The sequence below is a fragment of the Melanerpes formicivorus genome, unplaced genomic scaffold (genome assembly GCF_026170545.1).
Source record: "Melanerpes formicivorus ecotype bairdi unplaced genomic scaffold, bMelFor1.0.p_v2 SCAF_82, whole genome shotgun sequence".
Classification (NCBI taxonomy): Eukaryota; Metazoa; Chordata; class Aves; order Piciformes; family Picidae; genus Melanerpes; species Melanerpes formicivorus.
Window position 1 is genome coordinate 1266577 of NW_027142434.1, and position 19422 is coordinate 1285998.

Below are 19422 nucleotides of genomic sequence, written 5' to 3' on the forward strand. Positions count from 1 at the left end.
CAGGGACAGCTTCCTCTGGGGTTTCCAGTACCTGGGGGGAGGCTCAGAGGAGGGGTGACCCCGCACTGACCCCCTGCAGGGAATCTGGCTGAGCTCACAGCCCTGCTGGCATGGCTGCCAGGCCTGTGCTTGGGCTTCAGGGGTGGGTGGTGCTGGCTGACACCCCCACAGCCTCGGCCTCCCTGCCTCGGGGAGATCAGACCCAGCTCACACTGCACAGAGCTGGAGCAGAGGCACGGCCTGGCCACAGGTCTGCCCTGGCAGGGGCCACACGTGCCCTGTGTGCCCGTGAGGGGAGCTCCCCACACCTTGGGGGACCTGGGGGCCAGGAACCAGAGGCTGTGCTGCCTGGAGGCCAGGGGACTAGACCAGCTGCTGGGATGTGATGCTGATCCTCTTCGGGCTGAGCTTGAGTGAGTCAGACTCCCCCTTCCCTGGCTCAGTTTCCCCATCTGCAAGGTCTCTGCTGCCCGTGTTCCTCTAAGTGCAGCTTTGGTGAGGGTGCCAGATCTGGGACCTGGATTGTGATCAGGAAGCCCAGGGGGTCAGGGCAGTCTGGCCCTGGCATGGGCTGGCACTGTCTGGGGTGTTGGGACGATCCTGGAGGGCACACAGAGGTTTAGGGGGGACCTACGGTAAGCTTAGAGGAATTGCTGGGGTTCTGAGTGAGTCTGGGGAGCTCTGCAGGAGCACTGCTGGGGTCTGCTAAAGGAGCAGGGGGCGTGCAGGGAGGGGTGGGGCTCCTAAGACAGTCTGGGCTGGGTTCTGGGTGTCATGATGCCCTGAGGGGGATGTGAGGGGGGAAGCAGAGCCACTCCTGCCCACACCCACAGGGAGTCTCCAACCCCTCCAGTCGTGATTTATGAAGCTAATTGTTTTTTCTGCCCCATTAACTGGAGGAAGAGGGGAGGAAGGGAAGAGGGAAAGGCCCTGGCTGTGCCCACGCTCTCCTCACTGGTGTGGCTGTGGGGAGGGATGCCAGTGGCACATCCACAGAGCTCCCTTGGTGTCAGCCACCCTCAGATGTGGGGTGACCGGGACCTGGTGCAAGCCTCATATCCTGCAGTGACCACAACAGAGCAGGAGGAAAGGGCAAGGACAGACCACGAGGGCCTCACTTCAGTCTAGGGTGGGCTTCAGGCAGGTGTTGGGGATTTGGCAGCACCAGCCTGGTGAGGTCTCAGTGCTGGGAGCCCTGGCTGGTGCTGGTGGGTCTGTGTGGAGCATGGGTGGGTGTCAGTGCTGGTGTGAGATGGGTGAAGCAGGGAGACTTTGAACCCTCTGGCTCCACCACAAAGTGCTGCTGAGAAATGGGCTGGGGTCTCCCCTGAAAGGGGATCTGTGCCAATGCTGGTGCCAGTGCTGCTGCTGGTGGGGCTGCTGTGGCCAGTGACAATTCTCCACCTTTATTGCACCAGAGTCTTGGTGCTGGCATGGTTGTAGGTGCCTTTTCTGGTGGCTGCCATGCCAAGCTGTGCCAGGCTGGCTCCCCCTTCCACCCTGGACACCCTGAGTCCACATTTGGGCCCAGCAAAAGCCAGAGCCCCAGTGCAGCTGGCCAGGGGAAGGGGATGGTGTCTGAGGATGGTGTCTGGTGCCGTGCCAGCCTGGAGGGGCTGTGGGGATGTGATGCTGGGTGGGCTGTGCCACCGCACCCCTTGGCACACACCAACGTGGGCCCTTTGCCGGGGCAGGGCTGGCTGCTGCTGGGGCGACTGCACGGTGCCAATGGCCGAGAGCCGCCGAGGGCACGGTGGGTGCGGGCAGGGTGTGATCGGTGGCTTTGGGGATGGTTGGGCACCGGCGTCCTGTGTGCCTGGCACTCCGTGCGGCGGCAGCTCGCCTGGCTGGGCCAGCACCGTGCAGCCGGGCGATGGAGGCAGCCAAGAGGCGTTGCCGAGGAAGGCGTGAGGGAAGGAATTAGCGATTTCCCAGCCCGGAGGGACCGGCTCTGCTCTGCCAAGGCTGCAGTTAACTCCCTCTGCCCACCGCTGCCGGGCTGCCCAAGGTGTCTCCAGCGCCGCCACCCCGGCGAAGAGCCAGGGCAGCTCCGGCTCTGGTGCGAGAGGGGAAGAAACCAGGACAGAACAGGGCTGACGGGTGGCTGAAGCAGAGAGAGGTGCCGGGGCTGTGGGACCTGGGGGTCCCGCACCCCGCTGGGGTGGGCAGGGGCCGAGCTCCTCGTGGGACCTGCAGTGAGAGGTGCTGCCTTCGGGGAGGGGGCTCGGGGAGGTTTGGGGGATGCTGGGGTCAGGCTGAGGGGTGGCTCGGGTGGCACTGGTGTCTCAGTGCTCCGGGGGCACTGGTACTGCCTGTGGCGACATGAGGGCGGGCTTGTGGGCTCTGGAGGGCTCTGGGTTGGGCCAGGAGGGAGGCTGGGCGGAGGCTGGGCTGAGGCTGGGCGGCACCGGGGCCAGGGGCGCGGAGTTCTGGGCGGGGGGACACCGGACCTGGGGACATGGCCGCGGGGCTAAGGCGGTAGTGGGGGAAGGTCGGGACGCGGGAGCCCGCACGGCGGTCGCATCCGGGCTGGGGTCGGGGGCGCGCCGTGCCGGGGCTGCTGCCGCTTTAAGGCGAGGGCAGCGCGGGGCGGTCCCGCCGCCGCCCCTCCCGCCCGGCCCGGCGGGGCCGCGGGCAGCACCATGCTGCGGGCAGGGAGGCCGCGCCGCGCCCCGCGCCTGGCCAGCAGGTACCGGGCGGGGACGGGCACGGGCACGGCCGCGGCACCGGCGTGACGCCGGGACCGGCACCGGGCGGGGCGGGCGCGCTGCGGGCGGGCGGCCGGAGCCTGGCCCCGCAGACAAAGCCCTGCGCCCCGGGACCGCTCCATGGGCGCTGCTTTGTCTCGGCCGCGCTGCGGGGGGGAAGGGGAAAGGATGGGGAAAGGAAGGGACGGGGGGACCCGGGCGGCGCGGCGCCGCCCGGCCCCGCAGCATTGGGGCGGCTCCAGCCCCCCGCCCCGGCCCCCGCCTCGCACCTGCAGCGCGGCCGGGCCCCCGCGGCGCTGCCGGCGCTCCGCAAGCCCCGGCCGGCGGAGCTGACCCCGCCGGGGCGGACTGCAGGGCTGCGTGCCTGGGCGGGGGGCTCCGGGTGCGGCCGGGCCGTGAGCGGAGCCGAGCATCCCCCGCAGCGCGGCCGCGGGCCATCCCCAGCCTCCCCGGGCTGTAGCCTCCTCCTCCGTCGGGGTCGGGCTGTGCATCACCGGGGCCGTGTGGGAACCTTTGTGGCCGGTGCCGGGTTGCCACATGCCGGCCGGTGCGGGGGGCGCGGCAGGATGGTTTTGCTGCCGCAGCCCCTGCCGCGCTGTCACCGCTGCCCTTGAGCGTCCCCTGCCCTGCGAGCTGCGGCGTGCGGGGTCCCGGCGCAGCGCTGGCGGCAGGGTGGGCTTGGTGGGGAGGTGCTCGGGGTAAGATGGAGGGTCTGGAGCACAAAGCAGGGGCTGAGTCTTGACCCCAGCGTGGCACTGTGGCATGGCTGTCCCCATTTGAGGTCTCCAGGGGCACTCGGGAGTTTGTAATTGGCAAGGGGCAGTTGGTGCTGTGGTGTAGCCCGGGTTGAGGCTTTCCTTGCTGTGCTACATACATGCCAGCTTTGGGGACCCCTTAGCCCCATAGGAGAGTCAGAGACACCCTACAGTGGGCAGCTGGCTCCAAGACCTCACCCCATGGCTTGAGCGTTGGGCTGTCACCTGGCACCTCTCCTATTGCCCTTCCTTGTTCTGGGTTTGCAAAGGAGAGAATGAGGTCACCTCGTGCCCCAGTTCAGGCTCTGCCCCTGTGCCTGTTTCACCAGGGCTTTCCAGGGCATCGGGAGAGGCTTCCCACAGGAGACTGGCAGGGCACTGGGGGTTTGCCCTGACAGAGCATGAGAGCCAGGCTGAAGAGACCCTAGCACCACATTTGGTCCCAAGCCACATGCCCACAGGACCAAAGTTCTGCCCACAGGCCTGCCAAAGCCCTGCCTTGCTGCCAGCACTGCCCATTGCAGTGGTGATGCCAGCCTGGTAGAGGAGCTCTGGGGGGGGGATTTCTGTCCCAGTGAGAAGTCATCCCCAGTGGTGGGAGGTGCTTGGAGCTGGGTGCTCCAGCAGCACATCCTGGGCACATAGCTGGAATTAAATCTCTTCCTGGGCAGCAGTGCCCACAGGGCTCTGTCCCAGAAGCTGCTGCAGGGATGTAGGGGGCTGTGCCCATCCCAGCCGTGGCCAGTCCTGGTGTCTAGGAGAAGCAGAGTACGTGGGGCTGGCTGGAGGCCGCTGGGGCTACCTGCGCTGCTCTGTCAGGGAGGGGATGGTGGTGGCTGTTGCTTTGCTTGTGTCCTGGCACCCTGGTTAGTGGAGATGCCCTGCAGATGTCCTCTGTTGTGCCAGGCCACACTATTCCACCTGTCCAGGGTCGCAGTGTCACTTGGATGACACCAAGCAGCTTCACTTGCTGGGTTCCTCCTGCACCTCTGTGGCCCCAGTGTCAGCAAATGGGCGTCTCTGACAGCGACCAGGGCTGGCTGCAGCCCCCAGCTGTTCTCCCTTCTCTTGTGCTGCTGCTTGTCACCCCCAGCCTCTCACAGCCCCCTTGGAGGCTGCAGGGCCTTGCTGACCTACTCAGCTGCTGACCTGAATGGGGCTGTGCTCACCCTGCTGGAAAGCGCTCCGTGCGCGTCTGTGCCGGATGGCTGCGGGCACAGCCCTGCGCTGCGGCGCCGGCCGGGCCCGGAGGGCGAGCAGGCAGCTGCTGGCCTGCCATGGTGCTGAGTGATGGTGCTGGAGATGGGATTGTGCAAGGTCCACTGAGCCTCTGGCATGGAGCAGCTGCCCTGGCACAGCAGTGGTGCCTGTACCTGCTGCCTGTGCCTGCTGTGGATGCTGGATGGGGGGGGCAGGATGTGGCACGGGGAGCAGGGGCTGGGTGAGTGCCACCCCAGGAAGGGTGCAGGGGGCATGGTTTGTTTGCTCCAGCTAGTCCCTGCCCTTTCCAGCAACCCTGCTGACCCTCTTGATGGGGCAGGGCACAGGGTGGTGCTGCCAGGCCTGCTGACCTCCCTGTGCTGCGCAGGTACTTTTCAGTCCCCACAGAAACACACAGGGGCCCTAGGAGGGAGGTTTGCTGGGACTTGTGTGCCAGCAGGGCACCAATCCTGTGCCAGGGCTGCCAAGTGCCAGCTCCTGCAGCAAGCACTGTTGGGAGCTGAGATTTGTGCCCCAGAGCAGGGAAGTCCTGCAGGTGGCAGGACCCAGTGGGCGGCCCCTGGGCTGGGCAGGGGGTGTGACGCTGTCCCTGTCCTTGCAGCTGGGATGAGAGCAGCTCCATCAGCAGTGGCCTCAGTGATGCCTCTGACAACCTCAGCTCGGAGGAGTTCAATGCCAGCTCCTCGCTCAACTCCCTGCCCTCCACCCCCACCGCCTCACGCCGCAACTCAGCCATAGCGGTAGGTGCCCGCGGCCCCCGGGACCCGGCTGGCACTGCTCCTGGCTTGGTGCTGCCACTTCTGTGGGGAAGGGGGGGGATGGATGGTGCTGGTGTGGGGAAACTGGGGCGTGGCACAGGGTACCTGGTGCCTCTTTCTCCCTGCTGCCTGGTGCTGCCTGGGCAGAGGTTTGGGGTGGGTGCCAGGGGCAGCCCTGACTCCGCTCTGCCCACAGCTGCGCACGGACTCGGAGAAGCGCTCGCTGGTGGAGAGTGGCCTCAGCTGGTACTGTGAGGGCGAGGAGAAAGCGCCCAAGAAGCTGGACTACGACAGCAGCAGCCTCAAGATGGAGCACAGCTCCTCCAAGTGGCGGCGGGAGCCCTCGGATGGTGGTGAGGAGGGCACCAAGGGTGGTGAGCTGAAGAAGCCTGTCAGCCTGGGCACCCCGGGCTCCCTCAAGAAGGGCAAGACCCCTCCGGTGGCTGTGACCTCCCCCATCACCCATACAGCTCAGAGCACCCTCAAAGTGGCAGGTGAGACCCGGTGCAGGCAGGGGGTAAGGAGAGGTTTGGGTGGCGTCTTCGTGGTCCTTCCCTGAGCACATTGGCCACGGGGTGCCCTGTGGCTGTGCTGGTGGCTGGAGAGGGTGGCAGGGCTGTTTGTCCCTACAGGTGGGTGGTGAGTCTGGACTCACACTAAGTCCTGCTTGCCCAAGGCTGTGCCAGCCTCGTGGCCTCATGGATGTGAGGCCAACTGGAGGCCAACTGGGTGCAGCAGCGTCCTGGCTGTGGCCCTGGCCTGACTCCTGGGGTGGTGGTGTGTCCCTTTGTTCTCCAGCACGTCCCTGCATGGACAAGGGAAGAGCTATAGATGTCTGTCTAGAGTTCCATAAGGCCTTTGACATGGCTCCCCCCAACACCCTTCTCCCCAAACCACTATCTCTCCAGTTTCATGGGTGGGCTGTTTGGTGGATGAGGTTGGATGCCTGCATGCAGAGGGCAGCAATCAACAGCTCAATGTCTAGATGGAGATCAGTGATGAGTGATGTCCCTCAGGAGTCTGCCCTGGGGCCAGTGCTGTTTAATGTCTTCATTAGAGGCAGGAACAGTGGGGTCAAGGCACCCTCTGCCAGTTTGCAGGTGACACCAAGCTGAGTGGTGCAGGTGACACTCTTTGAGGGATGGGCAAGCTCAGGACCTGGGCCTGTGTGAAGCTTGAAGTTCAATGTCCTGCACCTTGATCAGGTCAACCCCCAGCATCAATCCAGGCTGGGGATGCAGGGCTGGGGAGCAGCCCTGGGGAGAAGGACTTGGGGGTGCTGGGGGTGCAGAGCTGGCCAGGAGCTGGCACTGAGCGCTGCCAGCCCAGCCCCAGCCTGCCCTGGGCTGAGCCCCAGCAGTGTGGGCAGCAGGGGCAGGGAGGGGATTCTGCCCTCTGCTCTGCTCTGCTCAGACCTCCCCTGCAGGGCTGGGGCAGCTCTGGAGCCCTCAGCACAGACAGGGAGCTGGGGGAGCAGGGCAAGAGGAGGCCACAGCAGCGCTGGCAGGGCTGGAAGCCCTCTGCTGGGAGCCCAGGCTGAGAGGGTTGGGGTTGTGCAGCCTGGAGAGGAGAAGGCTCCAGGGAGAGCTCCTGGTGGCCTTGCAGTGCTGAAAGGGCTGAGCAGAAAGCTGGGGACAGATACTTGAGCAGGGCCTGCTGTGCCAGGACAAGGGGAGATGGTTTGAAGGAAGGAAGATATTTGACACTGAGGGTGGTGAGACCCTGGTCCAGGTTGTCCAGAGGCACCATGGACATCCCATGATGTGGGTGATGGTTTGAACCAAAAGAGGGAGACTTAGATTAGATGGAAGGAAGATATTTTTGACACTGAGAGTGGCAAGACCCTGGTGCAGGTTGCCCAGGGAGCTGGTAGTTGCCTCATCCCTGCAGGCCAGGTCAGATGGGGCTGTGAGGAACCTGGTCTGGAGATGCTGGATGACCTTTCAAGGTCCCTTCCCACCCAAACCCTTCTGTGGGTCTGTGATCCTGTGTCGCTGTCCTGTCTCTGCTAGTTCCCATGCAAGGTCCCCAGAGCCTCCCAGGACACTGAACCTGTCCTTCCCTGCCCTCCAGGCAAGCCTGAGACCAAAGCCACGGACAAGAGCAAGCTGTCTGTGAAGGGCACAGGCCTGCAGCGCTCCTCCTCCGACGCCGGCCGGGACCGCGCCGCCGACGCCAAGAAGCCTCCCTCGGGCCTGACGCGGCCCTCGGCCTCCGGCTCCTTCGGCTACAAGAAGCCAGCTCCCGCCACCGGCACGGCCACGGTCATGCAGGCCGGGGGCTCGGCCACGCTCGGCAAGGCGCAGAAGAGCTCCGGCATCCCCGTCAAGCCGGTGAGCGGCAGGAAAACCAGCCTGGACGTCTCCAACGCCCCCGAGCCTGGCTTCCTGGCGCCGGGGGCTCGCTCCAACATCCAGTACCGCAGCCTGCCCCGGCCGGCCAAGTCCAGCTCCATGAGCGTGACCGGGGGCCGCGGCACCGCCCGGCCGGTCAGCAGCAGCATCGACCCCAGCCTGCTGAGCGCCAAGCAGGGCAGCATCTCGGTGTCGCGCCTCAAGGAGCCCACCAAGATCGGCGCCGGCCGCGGCGCGCCGGCCCCGGTGAACCAGACCGACCGCGAGAAGGAGAAGGCCAAGGCCAAGGCGGTGGCGCTGGACTCGGAGTGCGGGACCATGAAGAGCGTCGGCTCCCCCGAGAGCACCCCCAAGGCCCAGGCCAACCTCCCGCCGGCAGCCAAGGTGGCCGAGCTGCCCCCCACACCTCTCAGGTACAGTCCTCTCGCTTCCAAGGGCAGCAGGGGCCTGGCGTGGCTGGGCCTGGTGCTCAGCCGCGCTCAGCACCCAAGCCTCACCTCCTGCCTTGCCCATTTTCCCCTTTCCAGAGCGGCTGCCAAGACCTATGTGAAACCTCCCTCCTTGGCCAACTTGGACAAGGTCAACTCCAACAGCCTGGACTTGCCCTCCTCCAGCGAGCTGCACACCCCCCACGCTGCCAAGCTCCAGGAGCTGCACCCGACGGGCGGGCACCTTGCACCCTGCTTCAGCCCCAGTCCTGCCCCCATCCTCAACATCAACTCGGCCAGCTTCTCCCAGGGCCTGGAGCTCATGGGTGGCTTCAGTGTCCCCAAGGAGGGCAGGATGTATCCCAAGCTCTCAGGCCTACACCGCAGTATGGAGTCCCTGCAGATGCCCATGAGCCTGCCCAGTGCCTTCTCAGGGGGCAGCACCACCACCCCCACCCCTGCTGCTGCACCCCCGGCCAGCACAGAGGAGGAAGAGGAAGAGGCAGGGGAGCTGGGCTGGAGTGGGAGCCCCAGGCTCTCACATCTGGACAGGTATGGCTGGAGGGAGGGCGTGGGGCTGCCAGGGCACCCCTGCAGGCTTGGATCCTTCCCTGCTGTCCTGCCATGACCTTTGCCTGCTTCAGTGACTCTTCCTGCTACGTTTCTGGGGGGAACGCTTCCTGCCCCTGCAGCTCAACCCCCCTGGCACCTTCCCTTGCCTGTGCAGGGATGTCACCGATTGTTCCTTCCCTTCCAGTGCCAACCGCGACAGGAACACGTTGCCCAAGAAAGGGTTGAGGTAAAAGCCCAAATCACTTTGGCGCTGGGGAGGGGCATGGGGACGCGGAGCTCTCTGCAAGGTGGTGCCCTCCGTGCCAGGGAGGCTGGGCTGCAGTGCAGCGGGCAGGAGCCAGCATGGTGCAGGTCCACTCACCATGCCTGTCTCTGCTCTGCCCCCCCAGGTACCAGCTCCACTCCCAGGAGGAGGCCAAGGAGCGGCGCCATTCCCATGCCATTGGCAGTGGGCTCCCCGAGTCGGACGACCAGACGGAGCTGCCCTCGCCCCCTGCCCTCCCCATGGCGCTGGTTGGGAAGGGTCCACTCACCAGCATCGGTCAGTGCCCTCCGCTGCCAGCCCCCTCCTGCTTCAGCAAGTCCTGTGCCCGCTCCCTCCCCCCCTGTGCTCCCTGTGTGGCTGCTGCCCTGGGTGCTGCTTTTCTCCTCCACACCCCCAGCAGCCATAGCCCAGCGTCTGATGCCTTGGCCCCACCAAGGTGCTGGGTTGTGCCCAGGGCTCAGGGATGTTCACCACCTCTGCTTCAGGGCATCTCATCTACCCTCAGGGCTCTGCTCACAGCTCTCTGCTCAAGGGTGCTCAGCAGGGCAAGGGATGAGCCCTGCCCTGCTCTTGCCAGGACCTGTGTGCTCCTGGTGGGCTTGGGGGATCCAGGCAGATGGGGTAGGGAGGGGGAAAAGCAGGTCATGAGGTGCTGCCTTCCTGCACCCAAAGGTGACACAGCCTCTGGCATGCTGGTGCCCACCTTGCCTCGTGGTGATGGATTTTTTTGTCTCAGCCCTGTGGCTGCCTTGGTGCTGCTGTCCAGGTCCTCCCGGTCTAAATCTGCATTCCAGCTTTCCCCCAGCCCCTCCCTGCTTTGGGACTGTGATCCCTGCATCCTTTCTGCATCCCAGCTCTTGTGGATCGCCCCCAGCCCTGCTTCCCCATCCCGATCCCGGATTCCCAGCGCGGCCCTGACCCTGCCTCTCGCTGCCTTCTCCTTGTAGTGAGCCCCACAGCCAGCACAGCCCCGCGGATCACCCGCTCCAACAGCATCCCCACCCACGACTCCACCTTCGAGCTGTACAGCACATCCCAGATGGGCAGCACCCTCTCCCTGGCCGACAAGTCCAAGGGCATGATCCGCTCGGGCTCCTTCCGGGACCCTGTGGACGATGGTGAGAGTGCTGTGGCCCTGCCCAGCTGGAGAGGGCTCCTGGGGGGCAGCAGGGCTGCCCGCGTGCCCTTCCTCCTGGCGCTCTTGGCTGGGTTGGTGCATCCTGTCCTCAGCATCAGAGCAGGGGACAGCAGTGTCCAGGGGCCTGGTGGACTCCTCTGTGCTACCCTGGGGCACAGCCCATCCTGTGTGGGTGCCTGGTGTCCCTGGGTTGGCACCGGGGAGGCAGGGAGCCAGCAGGGAGGGTGGCAGAGCCCCCAGGCTCAACCAGGGAGGAGGCTGCAGCTGGAGGGTGCTCCCTGCGCCCCGCTGCGCGCCACATGCCCGAGGAGATCACCAGCCATGTGCTGAGAAATGGGCAGTGCTGAGCAGCTGCCCCCCCACCCTCTGCCTTCCCTGCCCCTACCCCTTCCCCTCCCCCAGAGCCTTCCGCTCCCTGCTGCAGCCTGCAGCCGCTGGGGTGCCGCTGGCCGGGGGCTCCCTGACGCAGGCTCCGGTTCTGTTGCAGTTCACGGATCGGTGCTGTCCCTGGCCTCCAGCGCCTCCTCCACCTACTCCTCCGTAAGAGCCGCTCCGGGCTGCGCTTCCTGCATGGCTGGGGGGGGCCGGGGGGGGCTGGGGGGGGTGGTTCTGTGCATGCCTCTGCCTCACGCTGAGCCTTGTCCGTGCCTCGCTGCTCTCCTGACTGCCTGCCTCTGTCTGTCTGTCTCTCTCTGCTCTCCTGCTGCCAGGCTGAGGAGAAGATGCAGTCTGAGGTGAGCCTGCGCCCTCTGCTGGTCGCCCAGCCCTGCCAGGGCACTGGGGGTGAGCTGCTGGCCCCTCACCGCCTCTGCTCTCTCCCCACAGCAAATCCGCAAGCTGCGCCGCGAGCTGGAGTCCTCGCAGGAGAAGGTGGCGACCCTGACCTCCCAGCTCTCTGCCAACGTGAGTCCTGCAGGGCCCTGGCCAGGGCAGGACAGGCTGCTCTGGCCCTGCAGTGCAGGCCTGGTGCTGGCCTGCACCCACCAGGGCCTGCGTTGCCCCTCTCCAGCCTCTTGCACCCCACAGCTGTGGGGGTGCTCACCAGCAGTGGGGATGCTCCCCTAGCTGTGGGGGTGCTCACCCAGCAGTGAGGGTGCTCCCCCAGCAGTGGGGATGCTCCCCCAGCTGTGGGGGTGCTCATCAGCAGTGGGGATGCTCCCCCAGCTGTGGGGGTGCTCACCAGCAGTGGGGATTCTCCCCCAGCTGTGGGGGTGCTCACCAGCAGTGGGGATTCTCCCCCAGCTGTGGGGGTGCTCACCAGCAGTGGGGGTGCTCCCCCATCTATGGGGGTGCTCACCCAGCAGTGGGGTCTCCCCCAGGTGTGGGGGTGCTCACCAGCAGTGGGGATTCTCACCCAGCTGTGGGGGTGCTCACCAGCAGTGGGCTCTCCCCCAGCTGTGGGGGTGCTCACCAGCAGTGGGCTCTCCTCCAGCTATGAGGGTGCTCACCAGCAGTGGGCTCTCCCCCAGCTGTGGGGTTGCTCACCAGCAGTGGGCTCTCCTCCAGCTATGAGGGTGCTCACCAGCAGTGGGTTCTCCCCCAGCTGTGGGGGTGCTCAACCCTTTCTCCCCCTTCTCCCAGGCCAACCTGGTGGCAGCTTTTGAGCAGAGCCTGGTCAGCATGACGTCCCGCCTGCGGCACCTGGCCGAGACAGCCGAGGAGAAGGTGAGCGCTGAGTGGGCACTGGGGGCGCCTGTGGTGCAGGACAGTGCTCATGGGGCTGGTGAGTGCTGGACTCTGGTGAAGCTGCTGTGGCACTGCCCACCCCAAGGGTGCTCTCAGGGTGGGTCCTTTGCTCTGGGGATGTGCTGCATGGCTCCTGACTGCTCCCCCAGGACACGGAGCTGCTGGATCTGCGAGAGACCATTGACTTCCTGAAGAAGAAGAACTCTGAGGCCCAAGCTGTGATCCAGGGTGCCCTGAATGGCACTGAAGTCACCCCCAAAGGTAAGGCATGGCACTGCAGCCCCCCACCACAGGGATGCAGCCATTTCTGAGCTGTGTGCCCAAACCTGACTGAGCTGCTTTCTGTCTGGGGCTGGCACAGGGCCCCAGGGCACATCTTGCCATGTGAGGTGTTCACATGTGGGGCAGGGTCCCCTGTGCAGCAGCTTGTCCCCACCTGACAGCCCTGAGGTGCTGGGCAGCCAGAGCTGACATTGCATGGTGTGGGGGCAATGGGGTGGTTGTCCTCCCTGGGACACCTTCTCTCCAGGCCCTTTGCTGGCAGCCCACTTTGGCTGCTGGGCTTGGCTTTGTTCCCATCAGTGCTGTTCTGAGCCCTGAGGCCCCAATGAGATGGGAGTGCAAAGTGCTGGCAGGGAGGTGACCTAGGACAGGAGCAAATGAAGCACACTTAGAAGTGCTGGGCATTTCTGTGTCTAGAGAAGGGCCATGAGGAGGAGCAGAGGGCTGGAGCTGCTCTCCTGTGAGGACAGCCTGAGAGAGTTGGAGTTGTGCAGGCTGGAGAGAAGAAGGCTCCCAGGAGACCTCATTGTGGCCTTCCAGGATCTAAAGGATGCTACAAGAAAGCTGGGGAGGGACTTTATAGGGTGTCAGGGAGTGATAGGAGTGGGGGGGAAGGATCCAAGCTAGAGGAGGGGAGAGTTAGATTAGACATCAGGAAGAAGTTGTTCCCCATGAGGGTGGTGAGAGCCTGGCCCAGGCTGCCCAGGGAGGTGGTAGAAGCCTCATCCTTGGAGGTGTTTAAGGCCAGGCTGGAGGTGGCTGTGAGCAATCTGCTGTGGTGTGAGGTGTCATGCCCATGGCTGGGGGGCTGGAACTAGATGATGCTTGGAGTCCCTTCCAACCCTGACAGCTGTGTGATCTGGGGTGTGAGATCCCTGTCCCACATGGCAGTGTCTGCCTGGCGTCACCCCCACGTCGTCTTAGGAGGAGGCTCCAAGAGCCAGAAGGTGTTTGGGTGGGAGAAGGGGAGGGGTGCATGGAGAAGAGAGTGTGGGGTGGCAGTGGTGCTGGTGCAGGCTGCTGCCACCTCCTTCCCTGACCTGTGCTGCTTGTGGCCCAGAGCTGCGCATCAAGCGGCAGAACTCCTCGGACAGCATCTCCAGCCTGAACAGCGTCACCAGCCACTCCAGCATCGGCAGCAGCAAGGACGCCGACGCCAAGAAGAAGAAGAAGAAGAGCTGGGTGGGTTGGGCAGGCTGCTGGCAGGAGGCTCAGGGCTCGGGGAGCTGCTGCTGGCAGCGTCTGGCTGGGGTCGGCCTCGTGAGGCAGCGCTCTCGGTCTCCCTTGGCATCATGGTGCCGGTGCCCTCTGTGCCCTGGGGGCAGCACCGGTGTGCAGAGTGTAGCCACTGTGGCTGTGTCTTGACACGTTGGCCGGGACCTCTTGAGCCCTCCTGGGGGTTTTCCAGCCATGGCCTTGCACGTCTTCTCCTTTGTTTTTTCCCACCTGTCTCCCTTCTGCCCATGCTGCCTCTGGCAGTGCCAGGGGTTGGACCCCTTGGCCAGGTGGCCTCTTCCCTGCACCAGGCAGCTGTGAGCTGGATGTGTGATTAAGTCTTGCTTTGTTTTGTTTCTCTCCCCCTATGCTGACCTCAACCCTTTTTTTCCAGGTGTATGAGGTAAGTCCCACATTGTCCCCCCCCCCACCATGCGGTGCCCTGCCAGGGCCCTTGCTCCATTCTGCAGGACATGACACTTCCCATCCCATCCATCCCACCAGCACCAACCCCCAGCATGGACCATCCTGGGCCCCAGCTGGGCTGTGCACACCTTGGCTGCTTCCTTTGATGAGGCTAAACTATGCACCCACATGGAGGGACTGAGCTCTCCTGGCTGGCCCTGAGGTGGTGGAAGGGGCTTGGATAAGGACCTGACCCATGGATGGGACAATCCTCTTCTTGAAGGCACTCTCCTGACTCCCTGTAACTGCATCTTTTGGGGCAGGGACCTCCCTGCAGCCCTACCTGTGGCACAGGGGTGTGGTGCTGCCCATCTCAGCATTACCAGGCCTGGCTTCATGTGGCCCCAAGTGACTCTCAGGACCCACATGGGTCCCAGTGCTCTTCTGCTCTCCCACCCTCAGCAGAGCCTCACACCCACCTACATTTTTATGCTGAAGTGCAACACTTTTGCTTCTGGGGACACACCAGGCCAGCCTGCCTGGTGCCTGGGGAAGCTGGGCAGTATCCTGCCTGTACCCCATCCCCTCTTCCTCCCACCTCCCCTTGGAGCAGGTCCTGGCCCACAAAGGGACACAGTGAGCCCCAGGGTGCCTGTCCAGCTGCTCTCTGCAGGCTGGTGGGGCATCAGTGGGACCCAGGGCTCTGTGCAGTGTCCATCCACCCTCACTGGCCTTGGCTCACCCACCTGCTGCTGTGTGTGTGCTGTCTGCATGCTGCATGCCCGGCCGGGACCCTCTGAGCTGCCAGGAGGACCCCGCAGGACAGGGCTGGGGCTGGAATTAGCCCCAGGCAGCAGGACCCCAGCTCAGTGGTGGCTGGGAGGGGAGATGTCCCCTAAGCATCACTTGCTGGGATGGCTGTGGTGGATGTGGGAATGGGGTTGGCCCTTCCTGCTGGACCAGGCTGCTGGTGCAGTGCCTGAACACCCTGAGCAAGGGGAAGCCTGACCAGGACATGGGTGCCAGTCTGGGGTGCTGTTTGGTGCCATCCATGCTGGGGCTGGAGTGTTACACAAAGGCCTGGGCACCCCATCCATAGCTGTGCCAGCAGAGTGGGGTCAGCCCGGTGCCTGCTCCTGGCAGTGTGGGGCACAGTGCTGCCTTGGCGATGGATGTGGTCCCAGTTCAGGCTGTGGGTCCGGGGCAGATGGGGGCTCTGGGGCAGGGCCAGGCCAGGTCTCTGCACTGCCAGGCTGTCCCTAAGCAGAATTTGTCTCCTGTAGCTGCGCAGCTCCTTCAACAAGGCCTTCAGCATCAAGAAGGGACCCAAATCGGCCTCGTCCTACTCGGACATCGAGGAGATCGCCACGCCGGACTCGTCAGCCCCCTCCTCCCCCAAGCTGCAGCATGGCTCCACGGAGACCGCCTCGCCCTCCATCAAATCCTCCACCTCCTCCTCCGTGGGCATTGACACGGCTGAGTACGTGGTGCCAGGGCAGGTGGCAGGGGGTGGGGAGGCCTGGGGGTGCACAGGACCTGTGCAAGGCTCCGTCTCTCCCTCGGCCCAGGCTCTTCCAGGCCCACACTGAGGGCGAGCCGGAGAAGAAGGAGGTGTCGGAGCTGCGGTCCGAGCTGTGGGAGAAGGAGATGAAGCTGACAGACATCCGCCTGGAGGCTCTCAACTCGGCTCACCAGCTGGAGCAGCTGCGGGAGACCATGCACAACATGCAGGTGAGGGCAGCTGCCAGCAGCCCGGCTGGCTGTGCGGGCCTGGACGGCCACAGTTCCTGTGGGCACCCAGCTCCTCACCCTCTGCTGTGCCTGCCTCTCCCCCAGCTGGAGGTGGATCTCTTGAAGGCTGAGAACGATCGGCTGAAGGTGGCTCCAGGGCCCTCGGCGGTGCCAGGCTCCGTGCCTGGCCACATCACGAGCACCTCAGCCTCCTCCTCCCCCCGGCGCTCCCTGGGACTCAGCCTTGGCCATGCCTTCAGCCCCAGCCTGGGGGATGCAGGTAGGGGTGGTGGGGCTGCTGGTGACGGGGAAGGGCTGGGACAGAGATGTGTGGTGGGAATGTGCTGCTGCTCACCTGGAGGCAGCCCTGCCTGGGGATCGGTGGTGCCACAATCAGCCACAGCAGGGTTTGGCTCAGGCTGGGCACGGTCAGGCCTGGTGGCTTGGCTCTCCCTGCAGCACAGCCTCACTGCTCCATCCCTAGATGTGTCCCCCATGGATGCTGTCAGCTCTGGCACCCAGAAGGATGAGCTGACCCTGCGGATCGTGGTGCGCATGCCCCCGCAGCACATCATCAAGGGGGTAAGTGTGGGCTGGATGGGCAGCCTGACCTGTCCCAGTGCCACTGCCCTGGCCAAGGGACAGAGTGCTGCTCCAGGGCCGGATGCAGCGCTCCAGGGCTGGATGCAGCGCTGCAGGGCCGGATGCAGCGCTGCAGGGCTGGATGCAGCACTCCAGCTCTACACACCTCTGCCTTGGCTCCTAGGACCTCAAGCAGCAGGAGTTTTTCCTGGGCTGGACCAAGGTGAGCGGGAAAGTGGACTGGAAGATGCTGGATGAGGCTGTCTGCCAGGTCTTCAAGGTAGGATCACCAGGACCTCTCTCCTGAGACCCATCCTCTTGCACTGCTCCACCCTGCCCGATGCTCCTTGCCAGGGTCTCCAGGTGCCGCTGGGCACCGCTGGCTCCCTGCCAGCCCTCGGGGGCTGCTGCCAGCCCTGCCCTTGTCCCTGCAGGATTACATCACCAAGATGGATCCTGCTTCCACGCTGGGGCTCAGCACCGAGTCTGTCTATGGCTACAGCATCAGCCACATCAAGCGAGTGCTGGACACGGAGCCCCCGGAGCTGCCCCTGTGCCGCCGGGGCCTGACCAGCATCGTGGTGACCCTCAAAGGTCAGTGCTGGCTGAGAGGCTCTGTCCCTGCCTGTGGTGGGTTGAAAAGACCCCCAGCATAAAACTGCCAGCTGGGAAGCAAATGAAGCTGGGATTTACAAGCACAACTGCAGTGCAGAAATAGGGAATGCAGTGAATGAAGTCTGCAATGTTTACCATTTATGAACCCCTCTGGACAAAGCCAGGAGGTTACCAACAGCTTCCTCCTCTTCCCCTATCCCATTCCTGCCTGTACATGGGGCAAGAGAAAAGAGAAGAGAAAAGCAGATAGCAGCCTGTTAGTACTTAGGCACAAGAAGAATGCAGCCAAGGTCCGCAGCAGCCAAGCAAAAGCCACCAGCTGGTCTCAGCTAGAGCAAAGAAGCTGGAAAGAGCCAGAGCTGGTTTATACAGCTGACTTTATCACAGTACATTAGAGGTTGGAAGGGACCTCCAGAGTTTGAGTCCAACCCCCCTGCCAAAGCAGGAGCACCCAGGGGAGTCTGCACAGGGATGCATCCAGATGGGTTTGGAAAGCCTGCAGAGAAGGAGACTCCACAACCTCTCTGGGCAGCCTGCTCCAGGGTGCTCTGTCACCCTCACTGTGAAGAAGTTTCTCCTCCTGTTGGGGTGAAATCTTCTCTGTCCAAGCCTGAACATAAAAGATTTGATGTGAGTTGTCAGACCAACTGAATTATTTAGACCTCATCATTATTTTCCCTTGTGCATCCAGTGGTAACTTAGTTACATTCTACCACTTTCCTGCTCCACCTGTGGGAAACTTCCCTAGGCACAGCCTAAAACTGCCCCACACTGCCTCTGCCTTGTGGTGTCAGGGTGCACTAAAATGTGTATTTTACCATTTCATATCTGGGGCAGTGATATCTTCAAACACCACCCTGACTCCCTCACAAAGTGTAGCCACAGGTTCTGCTGCTCAGTTGTGGCTGCTAGATTCCACATGTAAAGACAGCTGAATGCTGGGGGAGGAGAAGCTCAGCAGGAGCCAGCAGTGAGCACTGGCAGCCCAGAGAGCCAAGCAGAGTCTGGGCTGCAGCAGGAGAAGTGTGGCCAGCAGGGCCAGGGAGGGGATTCTGCCCCTCTGCTCCACTCTGCTGAGCCCACAGCTGCAGCTCTGGGGCCAGCTCTGGAGCCTCTGTGCCAGGAAGGCTCTGGAGGGGCTGGAAGGTGTCCAGGGAAGGGCCAGGAGGAGGAGCAGAGGGCTGGAGCTGCTCTGCTCTGCAGACAGCCTGAGAGAGTTGGGGTTGTGCAGGCTGGAGAGGAGAAGGCTCCCAGGAGACCTCCTTGTGGCCTTCCAGGAGCTGCAGGGGGCTGCAGGAAAGCTGGGGAGGGACTTTGGAGGGTGAGAGGGGGGGATAGGACTGGGGGGGATGGAGCAGAACTAGAAGTGGGGAGATGGAGATTGGCTGTGAGGAAGAAGTTGTTGGGCAGGAGGGTGGTGAGAGCCTGGCCCAGGCTGCCCAGGGAGGTGGTGGAAGCCTCCTGCCTGGAGGTGTTTGCAGCCAGGCTGGAGGTGGCTGTGAGCAAGCTGCTGTGGTGTGAGGTGTCCCTGCCCATGGCAGAGGCTTGGAGCTGGCTGAGCCTTGAGCTCCCTTCCAACCCTGAGAGTTCTGTGATTTAAACAGATGTAGGATTTCCAGCACAGCATTTCAGATGGGAAATAAAGGTGCTGTGGTCTGTGCTTTTCCCACAAATGGGAGACTAGCCAGGGACTCACAGCTTGCTCCTCTCTCCATTGTCTTCCCAGGTGCTGTGGCTGCAATTCAAGCAGCCCTTGGCCCAGAGAGGGCTAGGGGGACCTCTCTCCTCATGTGCCCAGTTCATGGTCTGGAGCTTGTGCTTGGCTCAGAGAGGGCTGGGGAGGACCTCTCTCCTCTTGTGCCCAGTTCATGGTCTGCAGCTTGTGCTTGGCTCAGAGGGGGCTGGGGGGGACCTCTCTCCTCTTGTGCCCAGTTCATGGTCTGGAGCTTGTGCTTGGCTCAGAGGGGGCTGGGGAGGCCTCTCCTGTGTGCTCTGTCGCTGGGCTGCAGTCTTTCTGTGGCTGTTCTGGGATTCAGTTCTCTTGGATCTTTCCCCTTTCTGCCTTGGTCCAGGTGCAAGGCCTGGGTGTAGCTGGTCTGCTGGTGCAGGCCCTTCAGCTGCTACTGCAGTTGCTGTCTGGGTGAGCACAAGGCAAGTTGCCTGAGTTCTCAGCTGGTTTAAATCCTGTCCCAAGACAATCAATGCCCTTTGGTAACACAGAACTCTCATCACTGGACCTCTAGGATGGGGCATATCCAAACGTGGCCAGGGGCACACACAGCTCACAACTGTGTCACAAAGTTCATTACAGCTGCCACAGCTTTGCCTGGAGCCCAGGGAGTGTCCAGGTCAGCACAGTCACAGGTGCTTAGCCATCGTCTGGGCCCGGGCATGCTCTGGGGTTTGACCCTTCAGGACACACAGGCTGTGAGCAGCACTCTGAGCCCTCTCCTGCCTGCAGGCTTGAAGGAGAAGTGCGTGGACAGCCTGGTGTTCGAGACCCTCATCCCCAAGCCCATGATGCAGCACTACATCAGCCTGCTGCTGAAGCACCGCCGCCTCATCCTCTCGGGCCCCAGCGGCACCGGCAAGACCTACCTGACCAACCGGCTGGCGGAGTACCTGGTGGAGCGCTCGGGCAGGGAGGTCACCGAGGGCATCGTCAGCACCTTCAACATGCACCAACAGTCCTGCAAGGTGCCCGAG

The 19422-nt window shown here is 63.7% G+C and overlaps 1 protein-coding gene across 2 annotated transcripts in view; it reads left to right on the forward strand.

Annotated features, from left to right (window-relative positions):
- NAV1 (neuron navigator 1) overlaps window positions 1-19422 on the forward strand; it is a 104624-nt gene that overhangs the window by 77938 nt on the left and 7264 nt on the right. For both annotated transcript variants that reach the window (XM_068164652.1, XM_068164651.1), the window contains exons 7-26: window positions 5286-5424; window positions 5639-5936; window positions 7516-8209; window positions 8324-8776; window positions 8982-9023; window positions 9187-9338; window positions 10010-10180; window positions 10688-10740; window positions 10911-10934; window positions 11026-11103; window positions 11782-11865; window positions 12036-12147; window positions 13229-13350; window positions 15072-15268; window positions 15357-15519; window positions 15625-15799; window positions 16004-16101; window positions 16286-16381; window positions 16536-16695; window positions 19178-19413. In XM_068164652.1, the coding sequence (XP_068020753.1) occupies window positions 5286-5424; window positions 5639-5936; window positions 7516-8209; window positions 8324-8776; window positions 8982-9023; window positions 9187-9338; window positions 10010-10180; window positions 10688-10740; window positions 10911-10934; window positions 11026-11103; window positions 11782-11865; window positions 12036-12147; window positions 13229-13350; window positions 15072-15268; window positions 15357-15519; window positions 15625-15799; window positions 16004-16101; window positions 16286-16381; window positions 16536-16695; window positions 19178-19413 (3547 nt within the window). The remainder of the gene's footprint in view (window positions 1-5285; window positions 5425-5638; window positions 5937-7515; window positions 8210-8323; window positions 8777-8981; window positions 9024-9186; window positions 9339-10009; window positions 10181-10687; window positions 10741-10910; window positions 10935-11025; window positions 11104-11781; window positions 11866-12035; window positions 12148-13228; window positions 13351-15071; window positions 15269-15356; window positions 15520-15624; window positions 15800-16003; window positions 16102-16285; window positions 16382-16535; window positions 16696-19177; window positions 19414-19422) is intronic.